Raw genomic sequence first — 15,286 nt, 5'->3', positions numbered from 1 at the left:
CAAGGGTAGGCCGGGGCCAAGCCCCAGGCGCCTCGGGAGGGACTATGTCTCTCGGCTGGCCTGGGAACGCCTTGGCATTCCCCAGGAGGAGCTGGAGGAAGTGTCTGGAGAGAGGGAAGTCTGGGCATCTTTGCTTAGACTGCTGCCCCCGCGACCCAGTTCCGGATAAGCGGAGGAAAATGGATGGATGGATAGACATGAGAAACAAATAGGAACATGCTAAAACTTTTAGCATGTGGGGGAAGACGTAGTGAACACCAGTTGGATTTACTGACCTTGGAGCTACTTGAAAAAGGAGTGATGTCCCACTACTCTGTGGGACTTAATGGTAAGTTTAAAAAAAACACACGTTGCATCTCTGTTAACGCCTTGTTTCTGTAACCTTAGAGAGAATTGTTGTAAGGCTGGAGAAGTTACTATGTCTGCATTATGCCAGTTAAAATATGGGCTTTCTCAGTTACCCGCTTTGTTTAGAGTGTTACACATCTCTTTTTAGCGGTACATATACTATTGTTTACATACGTATCTATGGAGGAGATATTCAAATTAAGTAATGGTATTCCGTTAGACTATTTAGAGCTATGATGGGTGCAAAGCTAATCTAGAGGTACCCTATATTAAACATTAAATGGCTGGAAATGAGCAAAATAAGCATGCCATGGGCTCTTTAAACTCGAATGTATGTTGCTTGTAGGTTATAAGCAAGTTTAATAAAACTTGTTTGTTTATCATCGATCATTCTGGACCTTTGATTCAGACCTTTGAACATTAAGTTTGAGAACCCCTGTTTTAGAAGCTAATACGTATCCCTGCATTGCTGCCAGTGCTGTTCAGTGAGACTGGGTAACAGGAAACTGTACCTCTCCACATTAAGGTGAGTTTTGGAGCATATTTCTACAACAAAAATATTTACATCCTGCCACCCAGCAGTATGTGAAGTACTTTTGTAAGAAACTATAAGTAGGCCTATATAATGTTAATAAAATTATCTCTACCTTTACCAGATGCAGCATTAAATGTGATGAACATAATAATGTATCAATAATTATAATCCAATAATATAAATATCCCATTCTGCATAATGAGTACTTTTACTTAAGTGATATTTAGAATGCAGGACTTTTACTTATATTAGAATATTTTTACACTGGTACTGACATTTTTAGTTCAGTAAACAATATTAGTTCTTCTTCCACCACTGGTTTTTGGTAGCTGGCATGTGTTGTAAAGGGGAGGTGACAGAACACAACAGTGGAGAACAGTGTCTCTGCTGTAGCTTTTTACTATCAGAGGAAGCCAGTGTAGCCAGTGTAGATAGTTGTGGCTTTATTTCATGATCAAGATCAAAGATTTTTATAGCCAATTCACTATATGTGCAGGACATACGGAAAATCAAAATACCGTTTCTCTCTCACCTGCCCAGCGTTTGAGGTACATGCCCCTAAATTTGCTCCGCCACCTGACACAACAGAGGAGATGAATGAATTTGTGCTGTTCCAACAACACTAGAAAACAACTTTTATGTAAAAATGAAAAAAATTGTTTAAATATTATCATTTACCATGATAGTTCCTTAAGTCCTACACTGTATCCCAATAGGGACAATTGATGATGACTGCTCTGACAGATCACCTGGTCCACGGAACACATGCATCCTTATGTGATAATACTGCAGCTCTCTCTCTCTCACACACACACACACACACATATAAAGACACACACCCAAGCCCTAGGGAAGCATTTTTTAAGCTTAGTCCCAGTGTTCAGATGTGCCAGCAAGCCACATCTTGTTCGGCTGGTTGTAGAGCAACACACCCACTCATTTCAGGTTGATATACATAAAAAGAGGGTGGGGGTGAAGCCATACATACACACAGAAAGTCAGACAGACAGGCACTGAGCCCAAGAAAAAGAGAAAGTACAGCATACGACAGTGCAATAGAGAATATTTCCATCACAGAGCCCTATAATGCTGCAAATAATAGAAGATCATGATGAGTATTCTTTTGGGACTGAAGCAACAATTTCTGTAGCCACAGCTCCAGTAGCTCACCTTTTCCTGCTTTCCCCTGGTAGTTCTTGGTTGGTGCTGCTACATCCTGGCCCCTCCCAACAGGGAGAGAAGGGGGCAGATTAGAAGTAGGTGGAGGAGGAGGAAGAGGGAGGTCCAGGTGAGGAGGTGTGAGCTCTTGGCTGACTGCATGGTCTCCTCGTCCCATAGTGACCCCTGACCTTGAGACAGTACTGGGCTCTATGGTCTGGCTCTGGAGACAGGGATGAGAAATCATTTTGTCAAAGCAATGGTAGGAAGACAGATTAAAGGTCAGGGATACAGCCAGGGTACAAATTTTACAACAACCATGGCTGTCATTGCCCTTGCATTTGGCTGTGAAGCCCTCTATATCTGTTATACGGCCACGGTGGCCAGTGTGCCCCCATCAGATGTGATGAATTGATCGCTGTAAATGATCATTCATGTTCAGTCACTCATGTAGGTAGGATAATCACCTTTATTGGCCACGTATGTTACACACAAGGAATTTGTTTCCGGTACAGAACCGATGGGAGATGACTGCTCTACCCACCGCACCACTGTCGGCTCCCCAGGTGTGTGTTTATGGATCTATTAAGGAAAATGGTGCACTTATTGAAGCTGTTCACCCAAGAGCGCTCCTCATAAAACCTTCATAAGACATGTTGCCATCATATGTTGTAGAATTTAATGTTATTCACCGTGTCTTACCTTTGCTACATCTACAGTAGCCTGTGTGCTATTTTTAGCTCATAGAGAGTATGTATCAGTCAAGTTAGCGGTGCTACACATGAAATACACATGCCTGTAAAGTTTCCTTTAGTTTTGTAGGGTTAGCAGATCGAAGGATGTAATATTTGGACCTGTCTATAAACTGTAAGAAAACTAGAGGCTGAAAAATGTTAAATGTAGTGTTGAAATTTATTGTGTTGTTTTCTGTGCTACTTGAAATAATGCATATGCTAAGTAAGCAGTGTTAATAAAGTCAGTAACAAGACATCTAATGTGCAATGTATTTAAAAGCAGAAGTTACACTGTAAAATGAGAAATTCTGTAAAAGTGACCTTTATTAGAATTTTTAATAAAAATCAAATAACAACCTTATTAAGCAGCCAGTGCTAGAAGTGATACTGGTCATTCTGTCATCATGATGTCAAGACTATTCAGAGTAATTAAGGAAAATTAGACATCCTTTCCTCCGTTTTCTCCTTAATAAATCCATGTTTCTTCCAACCTGAGATCTTAAGCAGCATCAGCAGAGAGCAACAAGAGCCTAGTTTGCTTTTGAGTCTAAATGTGCACAGATAATGCCATTTACTATCTAAATTATAATAAAGGTGCACAGTTGCCAAAGCTGCCAATGCAGCAGCATGAAATTTCCTGGCATATTTCCCCTAATCAGTTCTACAAGCATTTGCACTTTAATTCAAACATAACATGCATGTTGTGAAAATCAAAACCCTAGTTTGTAACTTTATTGCTCAGGCTGCATACATATAAGTTACATACATACACATCATTTGTCTGTGGGGCGAAATACCCAGTCAAGTGGCCTTCATACCCTCTGGAATGTATGAAATTGGGGTACCGGTACCAAAATGTTGGTATCGTGACAACACTAGCCTGGATACAGCCCAGAACAACATCACCTACTCGGCTTCTAGAAGAGCAAGTTTGCACACTGGAGCATGTGCGCTTCAACCCTGTGGCAGCATTATTCAAAGAAAAGCTTGTCCTTGTGTCATTTTTTTGAATGAATGTAATAGTTGTCTTTGCTGAGTCAACTACAGAAAAAAAGCAAACCGTGAATTCTGCATCTGCTCCCACGCTTGGCAGATAGAAACCCTCGCACATAGTCCCCCCCCGCCCCACACCTCTTAACCAGTTGCCTTGTCAAAAATACACAAACAAGGCCACAACCATCACCAGATGAATGCAACACTTATGTTCTCTGCTGTCGCTGCTTGATCAAACTCAAACACAAGGCAACGCTCTCTCCAGGGCTGGCACAGTGCTAAAACAAAGCCAGGAGAAAAATCTGGCAGGACAGAGCAAACCAATATTTATCCAGGCCCATCGACTGAGACGGCACTCTTATTTATAGCAACACCCTGGAGGCGCAGTTGAAGGGAGAAACAGTAGACATTAAAACACACATTTAAACCTGGAGCTGACTTCTACTGCTGGGCAATCTGCTGCTTTGCTCAAGAGAACTTTGGGAACTGATCCCAGATCCCTGATCCAGCCAAACCTTTATAACCTGGCTCAGGAAATGTAAGGAGCAAACTACTTTCATTACTTACAATCAGAATTTGGTCACATATAGAAAACTCCACAGTATGACACTAGAGTCACCAAAACATCTTTCTGTTATAAATTATTTAATTGTATTTGTATTCCTTTCATCCATTATCTATACCGCTTACCCTGAATACGGTTGCAGAGGGGCTGGAGCCAATCCCAGCTGACATTGGGCTATAGGCAGGGTACACCCTGGACAGGTCGCCAGTCTATCACAGGGCTGACATTTAGAGACAGACAACCACACACACTCCTACGGCCAATTTAGAGTCACCAGTCAACCTATGCTGCATGTCTTTGGACTGTGGGAGGAAGCCAGAATATCTGGAGAGAACCCACGCACATGCAGACTCCACACAGAAAGGCACTGGGTTGGCCCGGGCTTGAACCCAAAACCTTCTTGCTTTGAGGCGCCAGCGCTAACCACTGCCCCTTTCATTTCTACATCAATTAGTAGTTTTACTAGATTTCACCAAAATACCAGAGAGCAGGTGTGATATTACTGCTTTTAATCAAGGGGTTTTCTGGGTGGTAATACAGGTGCATCTTATTGTGCTGCCCCCAAGTAGTCAAAAAATCAATGAAAGCAAGTTCAAGGAATACATTTTTTATATCCCAGTCTGATGTTCATGAGTTGATGTTAATGCATGTTTTACTGAAAATAGAGCCTAAACACGGGGCCTCTCCTGTAGCACAAAATGTCAGTCTCACACAAACAACACAGTCAGAAAATCCCTAAAGCCAACAAGATTATGAAATATTACTCCAACCAAAAGCCAGTGCTATAAACACTTTGTCACAATAACACGCTGTTTATATGTTTGACTACATATTCTTGACATGTACGGTAAACAGAGCAGGACATTTAGAGCTATATTGGACTTGGACACTGGACTGGATTTCTGTTTGTCATGAAAATATAACCCAGTTGAGTTCATCCCGATTGAATCTGCTCTCTTAAATGATATTTTATGTAAACGAGGGTGAAGGTTTTATTAATCATTTACAGTCTCTTACAATGTAGTGTATTACCTGTAGAATGTATGGAATATGGACCATATGATCCACGAAGCATTTTAAGTTACAACACTTACTGTATGTACCTTTGTTTAAATAAAGGATATTACTTCCATACACCATACAGCTCACCAAGAAAGTCCCCCCAAATGCTGATTTATATAATTAACAACAACAAGATTATGTGGGAGTTATGAGTGAGCGGCTCTTTCCTCCTCCTACAGAGGAAAAACCCAAAATGTGCTATTAATCATACATACACACGCACAGCATGAGGCAGGAGAGCTGAAAACAATTAAATGTGCTATTGCCACATCTGCATGTGGCTCGCCAAACTGCCAACTCTCTGCTCTGTCTGCAGACTGCAAGTGAAGGGAAGGAGATTCGGACTGTGTAATAATGGAGGTGCATGAAGTAGCAACAGCATTCATGAGAACAGTGTGAATCATCAGGAAGGATTAGGAGGAAGAACCTAAAAACAAGAAGTGTGAAAATGAAATTAAGACACATTCCAGGACTTCAGACAAGATGTAAACCTCCCTGAATGCTGCTAGCAGCAACAGTACAGTAAAAAATATGAAATGTATAAATCTCACATTGTGTGTTTAGAGCCACTCCTCTTCCCTTTTGGAAAACGTTAGCTTCACTCTGTTAATTCTGACACAATGTTTTTATAGATTCTGGATATGAAGCATTCATACATAAGGGTGGTTACTAGGGCACTGGTAAAAGACACCAACGATCTTCTCCTAGCCTCAGACAAAGGATTTGTCTCTGTTCGTGTCCTTCGCCTCAGACAAAGGATTTGTCTCTGTTCTTGTCCTTCTATATCTCAGTGCTGCTTGTGACACCACTGATCACATCTTATTACAGAGAGGAGAACATGTTATTGCAATTAAAATAAGTGCACTAACTTGGTTCAAATCTTATTTATCAAACAGATTCCAATATGTTCATATTAATAATGAATCTTCCACACAGACTAAAGTTAGTCATGGCATTCCACAGGGCTCTGTACTAGGTCCAATTCTCTTTACTTTATACATGCTCCTTCTAGGCAATATTATCAGGAAACACAGCATAGATTTCCACTGCTACACAGATGATAGTTATATTTATCTATGAATCAAATGAATTGGTCAAACTTCAAGCATGTCTTAAACACCTAAAGGCCTGGCTGGCGTGTAATTTCTTACTTCTAAATTCAGAGAAAATTGAAGTTCTTCTACTTTGTTGTGAAAACCCTAGAAATACACTATCTAACCATATAGTTATTCTAGATGACATAGCTCTCCCCTCCAGTACTGCTGTGAGGAACCTTGGAGTCATTTTTGACCAGGATATGTCCTTTAAATCACACATAAACTAAGTCTCTAGAACTGCCTTCTTTTACCTGCGCATAACTGCCAACATCAGGAGCATCCTGTCTCAAAGTGATGCTGAAAAACTGGTCCATGCATTTGTTACTTCCAGGCTGGACTACTGTAACTATTTACTATCAAGATGTCCAAATTATTGCAAATAATCCCTGTTTTCACAAGTGGCAAGTAAACAGAAGAATTGAGCCAATTACATTAGAAAGTAATCTACCAGGCGTGTGTGTTTGCGCATATTTGATCAGCCAACTCAATACGATGTTGTTGTGTTGTGCTGCAGCAAAAGCTTAGCCAGGTTCACTTGTTTGCTGGGTAACCATGCTAGAGCCTTTGTATTGGCACCACCACTGTGCCCACACTGGTCGCACTGACATGATTAAAGAGTCTGGTTTTGATTTGATTTATTCTTTCAAGCATGTAAAGACAGTTGATATGTCAACACACATAATTTTACACATATCCAACAAATGCTAATCCCATATCAATTTGCTTATACCTAGTACATGCTTGAATGGAGTAGGAAGAAGTCAGACTTATCCAGTCCTACCCCATGACATCATCTTACCATCATTGGTTTGCAAGCAGTATCTCTACATAAATAATTCTCTTCTACACCACACAAGTAATATACTAAAAAAAAAGGTTCTGTGCAAAAATAAAACAACACAATAACTCAAGACACACAGATGACACGCATTCAATAAATTAAATTAAAAGGAATGCATCAGCCCCTACTGAGTATTAAAAGCCAATTCTATGTGCTGCTTATTCCACTACAATGAAATTCAACTATTTCTCCTCTAGAGTGACTTGGCATCCAGCTGCTTTATGTTAAAATAAGCTTAACATGCTGGAGGAAGACTAATGTGCAGTGGCTGGTGCAGCACTGAAGCCCGTCTTATGCTAGCTATAGCTTGAAGATTAAAATGAAAACATATAATGAGATTGCACAATATTGTATGCAAACAAAAAATAGTACTGTATACAGTATAGAATAGTTTAAAATCAGGTTCTACTATGAGTAAAGTACAGTTCTGCATAGATGTTAAAGAAAGGCATACACCTTCTGAGAGAAGAAAAATGCAACCTCCCTCTTACAAATAAAAAGTAAATATCACATACAGTAAAACACACACCTGCTCAGTTTACTACACATTATACGGTGTTAGGTATTTTTAGTCAGATAGAAATTGGTTAGATACTTGTTGTATTAGAAATGTTTAGTGGAGACAGGATGTCTAGTTAGGCTGTTAAATGCTTAGTCATTCTCATGAGTTTTTTGCAGGGTGCATATGGTCAAGGATAACTAGATAGAAAAAGTTTGATTGTCAGCAGACAGGATGATTATTGTTATTATTATGATATGTTTAACCGTAATTGTAATCATAATATTTTCTTATGTGTAATGTCATGACATGTCACTAGATGTCATGTCAGAATGTTCTTAGATACACACCACTTAATCAACACTCACACACACATTGATTTTCTCCATGTTTTGACTACTGCTACGGTCAGCTGTAAAGCTGGCATATCAGGTGACGCCACGGTTTGACGTTCCTGGGTAGAATGGGGCTAGCCCAACCGAAGTGATAAATGTATAGGCCTATTGTGGTTAAGGGTTTTTTCATTCTTCGTCGGCCTGTGTGCAGTATTGGAGGTGGAGGATACCTGGACGTGTAATGTTAATTTTACCTGTGATCCTTTGAATAAACCAGCATGATTTTTTATATCCAAGTGGACTGCCTCGTCTCTCTGAGTTCCTGGTTAAAAGAACTGGAAATCTGCCTTCAACGGGTTTAGCTGTTAGAACCTTATTTCGTCTATGAAGAATAGTATCTTATAGTGGCTAATGTTAGCTAATGGTTGCTACTCTTACAACATGTTTCATCATGTCACAGATAAATATCACAAACGTAAAACAAATGTTAAAATGCACAGGGAGATGAATTTCCTCTTTATGGCTCTGCTCCTCTCACTTTCACTCAGGCTGCCTAATTTTTAAAGCACCCGACTCAAGAGAATCATGGGGAAGAACTCAAGGGAAATTCAGTGAGCGCTGTGAGAGTGAACGAAAGCACTCCAGCTACAGGATATCAAACAAAACAACAAGCTAGAAAGTCACTTTTGGCTTTTCCTGTTTAGGGGTCACCACAGCAAATCGTCACACTGACGACTCGCATGTTGACATTTGGTACGTGTTTTACACCGGATGCCCTTCCGGACACAACCTGGATTCGAGCGTGGGCCGCAGCGGCAAGAGTGCTGCGCCTTAACCACTAGCCTACCAGGGACGGCCAAACAAAATAAGCTAAAAGACACAAAAACACTTTGTAGAGCTGAAAGGAATTGTAGGGTTAAATAATGTGTATGTAATGCAATACTGACCACTTTCTAATGATTCAACTTAGGTAAATGTTTGAGAACTTCTTCCACCTCTGATCATGTGATGGCTGCTACTAGACTAGGAATCCAGGTTGGCTGTTACACTCCCTCCAGCCTCACAGGACTCTGGCATATACACAAACTTTGCTACTCTAGAGCTGACATGGATTTCAGCTTTCCGCTACTGTGTCAAATTCATCTAGAGGAGGTGGCAATTATTGCTAAAGCAGCACTACTGTAGATAATAAGGATGCTCTGGTTTACAATGAAACCCTGTCAGTCCCTTCAGAGCAGTGAGAGAAGGAAAGAGAGCCAGAGAGAGAGGGAGTAAGAGCATTTATAACTTCCTGGGGATTCACTGGAGACATACACACCACAGAGGGTTGATTTCACCATAGAGAAATGTGCTGACCTGCAGTAAGCAGGAGCCAAGGGCAACAAAACACTAAATACAAACACTCCTCTCTGAGCTGGGTACTTTCCCTTCAGTGCTCACACATGTTTAAACAGTGTCTGCCTGTTTCTGTGTGAACATTTGAGTGTGGCGCCTATACTGCTATTTTGTTATATTACACAGCCTAATGCTGGTTTACTGTTTGCACATTAAGAGTCCATGTACCTGACTCAAATTCCTTGTGTGTCCGTCACACCTGGCCAATAAACCAGATTCTGATTCTGATATATCTATGTGAATAAGAGGAAGAAAATAACCAGTTGTTTCTTTAACTTTCTTTTGCTCGTCTCTTTTTATGTCACTCACATTGATAAAAAATTTCTTTCTCTTATGAATTTTTACCTGTCCTAATTCATGTCTGCATAATCCTTCTTCTGTTCTCTGCAGGATGAGCCCAGATGTTACTGTAACAGAGGGATAATGAACCACTCATTTCACTCCATCACTAGGCAATTCTGTCCTCTCCCTCCCCACGTGATCTCCACCTTTTATTACAACACATCCAGGCAGAGGGACCATGTTTGGGTGTAAGCAGCTGCAGTGGTTTTCTCCCACTACTGCCATGAGTATTTGGACATTTTATAGCACTCTGTTGATCCTTTTGTTAGATATGGCATTTGTTCTAAAAGAAGGTTACATTTCTTCATATTTCACATCAGTTATGGAGATGATAAGGGTCTGGTTCCACATCCAGCTTAACTAGTTTTAGGCCTAGGCATTAGACTAGTCATAACAATGTTGGAAGGTCAAGAAAACATCCCAAACTGGGTAATAATGAACATCTAGAAAATGGCAATTGATTGTACTCCCAAATGTTCAAAACCTTTCATACACCCGTTTGTGTACCTGTGTACAGATGCACATGCACAGACACAGCTCACAACTTATGAGGATTAATGTACAGTATGTGTCTTATGTATTACACAGTGGTGCTGGACTGGACGAGACTAGACCGGACTACCATTCCCCAGTTAGCACAGATGTACTGTACTTGATGTAGTTAGTGCCAAAACTAAACCATTCTTAGACACGTCCGAATTTTCTTGATGGTAAAGTAATATGTTTATCAGGCATCATATGCTTGGCTTACCTTTCTCATTTGTGTTTGATAATTTCAACAGACATTCAATTTGAAGCTAATTAGTTAAAACTACTCTACCTACTGTAGTTTCTTTTCAGCCATTAGAGGGTCTAGTGAGACTCAAAACAGACTGACACCATAAGCTGCTCCTAACTGCTCTTTGCCTCCTTCCATCACATCCTGTTTCCTGCCAAATGTAAAATGGATGTCTAGTTGTGACAAAATGCAAAAAATGCTGCCTGCAGTCTGAAGCTAGCATTAGTTGACTAACAAATAAATTCAGAAGTCCAGTAAAATGCTCTGGTTAATAGTAACATGACGAAAGCACTAATGTTACACAAATCTTGAATTACTGCCAAATTAAAATAATCTGAATTCAATACACAGGTTAAATCACAACCATGCTAGGTCGCTAATGTTACCAAAATAAACATATTAGCTTTTGATGCTAATGTATTCAGAAGGAACAGTGCCACATCTGAATCAAATTTGATTCCTTTGGCTGCTTTTAACACACTCCATGTCAAAAAGCCAAACTGATTTTAACCCCAGTTTTTGTCCTTTCTTTTTCCCACTCTCTCTCTTTGCAAAAGAACAAGACATCTTTGGTCTGACAGCCTCTGTTTTGCACTTTAACTTTAGGAGCGATTGTTTGTGGCTGGCAGTTTGAAATGACTACTTGTGATTTGAAAAACATTACTTATAATCTTCACTAGGTGGATCATGTTTTAACAATGCAGGGTTGGACCAACAACAGAAGCAGCGTGGGCAGCAGAGTGTCATACTATGCTGCACACAGATGGAACCAACTTCCTAATGACCTCATGAAGGGGGTGTCATAAATGACTCAGACCTGAGCATCACCAGTCACATCAAGGCCATAACAAAATCTGTTACAAAATCATGCTACTGGTGGTTTATAAATCACTCACTGTTACGGGGCCAAAATACATTTCAGATGTCCTTGAAAAATACAAACCCAACTATGCTCTCAGATCCTTAGGAAGCAGTCAGCTGGTAGAACCTCAGGTCAGAACCAAACAAGGTGAAGCTGCTTTCAGCTACCATGCTGAGTTTTACATTTGCAACTCAAAACACCCGCTGTGTTTCAGCACCATACCAAAAAAACCCACAAGTAAGAAGCAACCCTTTTATGAAATAAAACAAAAAAGTAGTTGAATGGATGGGTCTTTTTACAATATCAGCTTTCTCTCCACCTGTAGAGCTAGATCATTTAGCATTATCACTACTAATAGCTGCTGTTTTTCAGTGGAATATTTATCACATTAGCTGCCATAGATGTCTAGAAAAGGTGGTGTGTGGTTAAACATATGCAATGCAAGAATTTGTGCAGCATAAAAATTCACCTCAAACAGTAACTTTATCGATTTCCAGCAAGCTGCTTTATTTCTAAACATTGCAAATGCCCACATATAAGCTTTTATGAAATTGTAGAAATATACGGTATTTTCTACCCCAGTTTTGTGTGCACATCCTCGACTATTTGTAAAAGCAATTTGACCAGCTAATAGTTGTTGAGGTAACTGAGCGTAGTGTTGTTATGCTTCAACGTGGTGTGTTTTGAAGTAGACACAGAAAGGTAGCCTGTGGGTGGGGTTTCCTGTTAAATATGTTTACATCCAGTGTTTCTTACCAAAACTCACTGTTTGTATACTTGAGTTCTAACAAAAGTGTTTAATACATTCTCTGTACATAGAACATTTGAAATGCTGACTTTCACAAAATATATATTTTGAAAACCTGTGCTGCTGCTTACAGGCAGTCTTCTTCTTCTTCCCACCTTTGCTCTGATATTGTTTTTGGCTGTTAGCATGAAACCATTAGCATGAAGGTGTATTATGTGGCTCACATGCTTGTGCAAGTAGGCATGCTTCATTATGGCCATGCTAGAATAACATGAGATGCAAAAACAGTGGGAATGAGAACATAAAAACACTGCTCCATAGCACCACTAGTGGCCAAAAACTCCACAAAAGGATTTTAATATATTAGGCTACTCTTGCACAGTAAATTGTCCTCTTAAAGTCTTAAAGGGTAAATGATGGTGTAAGAGTTGTTCCACAAGCCAGACTTGCCATATACTTTATGTTCACAATGTGACTTTTATTTCAGATTTGACTTCTGTTCTTAGTTTGCATTTTATGTCTTAATTATATTATACACAATTACACACATCCAAGTGAACTCCTTATTTAAAGGTACGTTTTTAAAAACTACCATTGCAATGTCGATATAAAACATACACATACTGTATAAAAAACAAGTTCTATGCAAGCTATAACTGCAAATTTGACTTAAAGAAATCTTCCAGTTTGTGGCAACATCTTCTGGGTGTATTAAGCAACACATAAAAACCCAAAATTGGTGGCCCATTCCATGACAGCTACACACTAGCAAATGCACACTACAAATAAGTTTTTCTCTCTTTTGCATGCACTTACTAACACAATCAACTGAGGACTACATTTTAGCCAATTAGCCTAACTCAAACTACCACGTTATAATTAAATAGAATAAAGCTACCAGAACCACAGATGTCCATTAGTGAAACACTGAAATGAAATTAACTAAATCTAAATGTAAATGATCACTAACAAAGCTAACAAACTGTGACTGTGGTGCTCCATACCGTGTGCCAGCAGGTGCAATGTGTGTGACAGGGCTGGCAGGCTGACAGAGGGTGGAAGCCAGTGCTGGCATCAGGCAGAGAACAGCCAGTGGGGGCCAACGAGGCTTGAGGCAGAGACGCGGGCTGATGGCGATAGTGGAGATGTGGCTGAGTGTAAGTGGTCGCGGTTCGAGCCCCACCGGGCCCTGCTGCCTGAGCTGCTGCTGCTGTCTCCTCCTCCGCTGCTGCTGCTGCTGCTGCTCAGCTGAAAACACCCAGCAGGGTCCGTAAGAGGCTCAAGAGTACACAAATGACTCCCCTGGAACACAACAGGTACAGATGTGGCAATACTTGTCTATGGTCTACCATTCAAGAAATGAAAAGGCATTTTGCTGTTTTGTGCTGGCACTTGTTTCTCTGTAAAGCAGCAAAACCATATTTCAACTTGGAAAACATGATATACCTGGGCACTATTAATGATTGATATTTCCCTTATCACATTAAATCGAGTATGAGTTATGTGTTGTAGTTATGTTAATTAAGCATGATATCATTAAAATCTGGAGGTGAAAGCCTTTAGTTGGTGCCAAACAAGGAAATGTACCTCAGAAGTTATAAAAACATTAAATGTACCAGAAACTGTTTTTCTGTAACACAACCCAACAAGAATCTACAGTGGGTACAAAAAGTATTCAGACCCCCTTAAATTTTTCACTCTTTGTTACAGTGCCTTGCGAAAGTATTCGGCCCCCTTGAACTTTGCGACCTTTTGCCACATTTCAGGCTTCAAACATAAAGATATAAAACTGTAATTTTTTGTGAAGAATCAACAACAAGTGGGACACAATCATGAAGTGGAACGAAATTTATTGGATATTTCAAACTTTTTTAACAAATAAAAAACTGAAAAATTGGGCGTGCAAAATTATTCAGCCCCCTTAAGTTAATACTTTGTAGCGCCACCTTTTGCTGCGATTACAGCTGTAAGTCACTTGGGGTATGTCTCTATCAGTTTTGCACATCGAGAGACTGAAATTTTTGCCCATTCCTCCTTGCAAAACAGCTCGAGCTCAGTGAGGTTGGATGGAGAGCATTTGTGAACAGCAGTTTTCAGTTCTGTCCACAGATTCTCGATTGGATTCAGGTCTGGACTTTGACTTGGCCATTCTAACACCTGGATATGTTTATTTGTGAACCATTCCAATGTAGATTTTGCTTTATGTTTTGGATCATTGTCTTGTTGGAAGACAAATCGCAGTCCCAGTCTCAGGTCTTTTGCAGACACCATCAGGTTTCCTTCCAGAATGGTCCTGTATTTGGCTCCATCCATCGTCCCATCAATTTTAACCATCTTCCCTGTCCCTGCTGAAGAAAAGCAGGCCCAAACCATGATGCTGCCACCACCATGTTTGACAGTGGGGATGGTGTGTTCAGGGTGATGAGCTGTGTTGCTTTTACGCCAAACATAACGTTTTGCATTGTTGCCAAAAAGTTCGATTTTGGTTTCATCTGACCAGAGCACCTTCTTCCACATGTTTGGTGTGTCTCCCAGGTGGCTTGTGGCAAACTTTAAACAACACTTTTTATGGATATCTTTAAGAAATGGCTTTCTTCTTGCCACTCTTCCATAAAGGCCAGATTTGTGCAGTATACGACTGATTGTTGTCCTATGGACAGAGTCTCCCACCTCAGCTGTAGATCTCTGCAGTTCATCCAGAGTGATCATGGGCCTCTTGGCTGCATCTCTGATCAGTCTTCTCCTTGTATGAGCTGAAAGTTTAGAGGGACGGCCAGGTCTTGGTAGATTTGCAGTGGTCTGATACTCCTTCCATTTCAATATTATCACTTGCACAGTGCTCCTTGGGATGTTTAAAGCTTGGGAAATCTTTTTGTATCCAAATCCGGCTTTAAACTTCTCCACAACAGTATCTCGGACCTGCCTGGTGTGTTCCTTGTTCTTCATGATGCTCTCTGCGCTTTAAACGGACCTCTGAGACTATCACAGTGCAGG

At 40.3% G+C, this 15,286-nt stretch overlaps 2 protein-coding genes across 2 annotated transcripts in view; both read right to left on the bottom strand.

Annotated features, from left to right (window-relative positions):
* zcchc14 (zinc finger, CCHC domain containing 14) overlaps positions 1–13,379 on the bottom strand; it is a 49,367-nt gene extending 35,988 nt beyond the window's left edge. The window contains exons 1-2 of the mRNA XM_020604335.1: positions 13,297–13,379; positions 2,054–2,264 (exon numbers count right to left, since the gene is read on the bottom strand). Coding sequence (XP_020459991.1) covers positions 2,054–2,219 — 166 coding nt within the window. The 5' untranslated portion in view covers positions 2,220–2,264; positions 13,297–13,379. The remainder of the gene's footprint in view (positions 1–2,053; positions 2,265–13,296) is intronic.
* Positions 12,726–15,286, bottom strand: part of LOC109962534 (zinc finger CCHC domain-containing protein 2-like) — a 5,521-nt gene continuing 2,960 nt past the window's right edge. Inside the window, exon 2 of the mRNA XM_020604336.1 lies at positions 12,726–13,594. Within this exon, the coding sequence (XP_020459992.1) occupies positions 13,367–13,594 (228 nt within the window). The 3' untranslated portion in view covers positions 12,726–13,366. The remainder of the gene's footprint in view (positions 13,595–15,286) is intronic.

This window comes from Monopterus albus, unplaced genomic scaffold (assembly GCF_001952655.1).
Source record: "Monopterus albus unplaced genomic scaffold, M_albus_1.0 scaffold65.1, whole genome shotgun sequence".
Lineage (NCBI taxonomy): Eukaryota > Metazoa > Chordata > Actinopteri > Synbranchiformes > Synbranchidae > Monopterus > Monopterus albus.
Note: the sequence above shows the minus strand (reverse complement) of the source record. Positions and strands in the feature narration are given on the sequence as shown.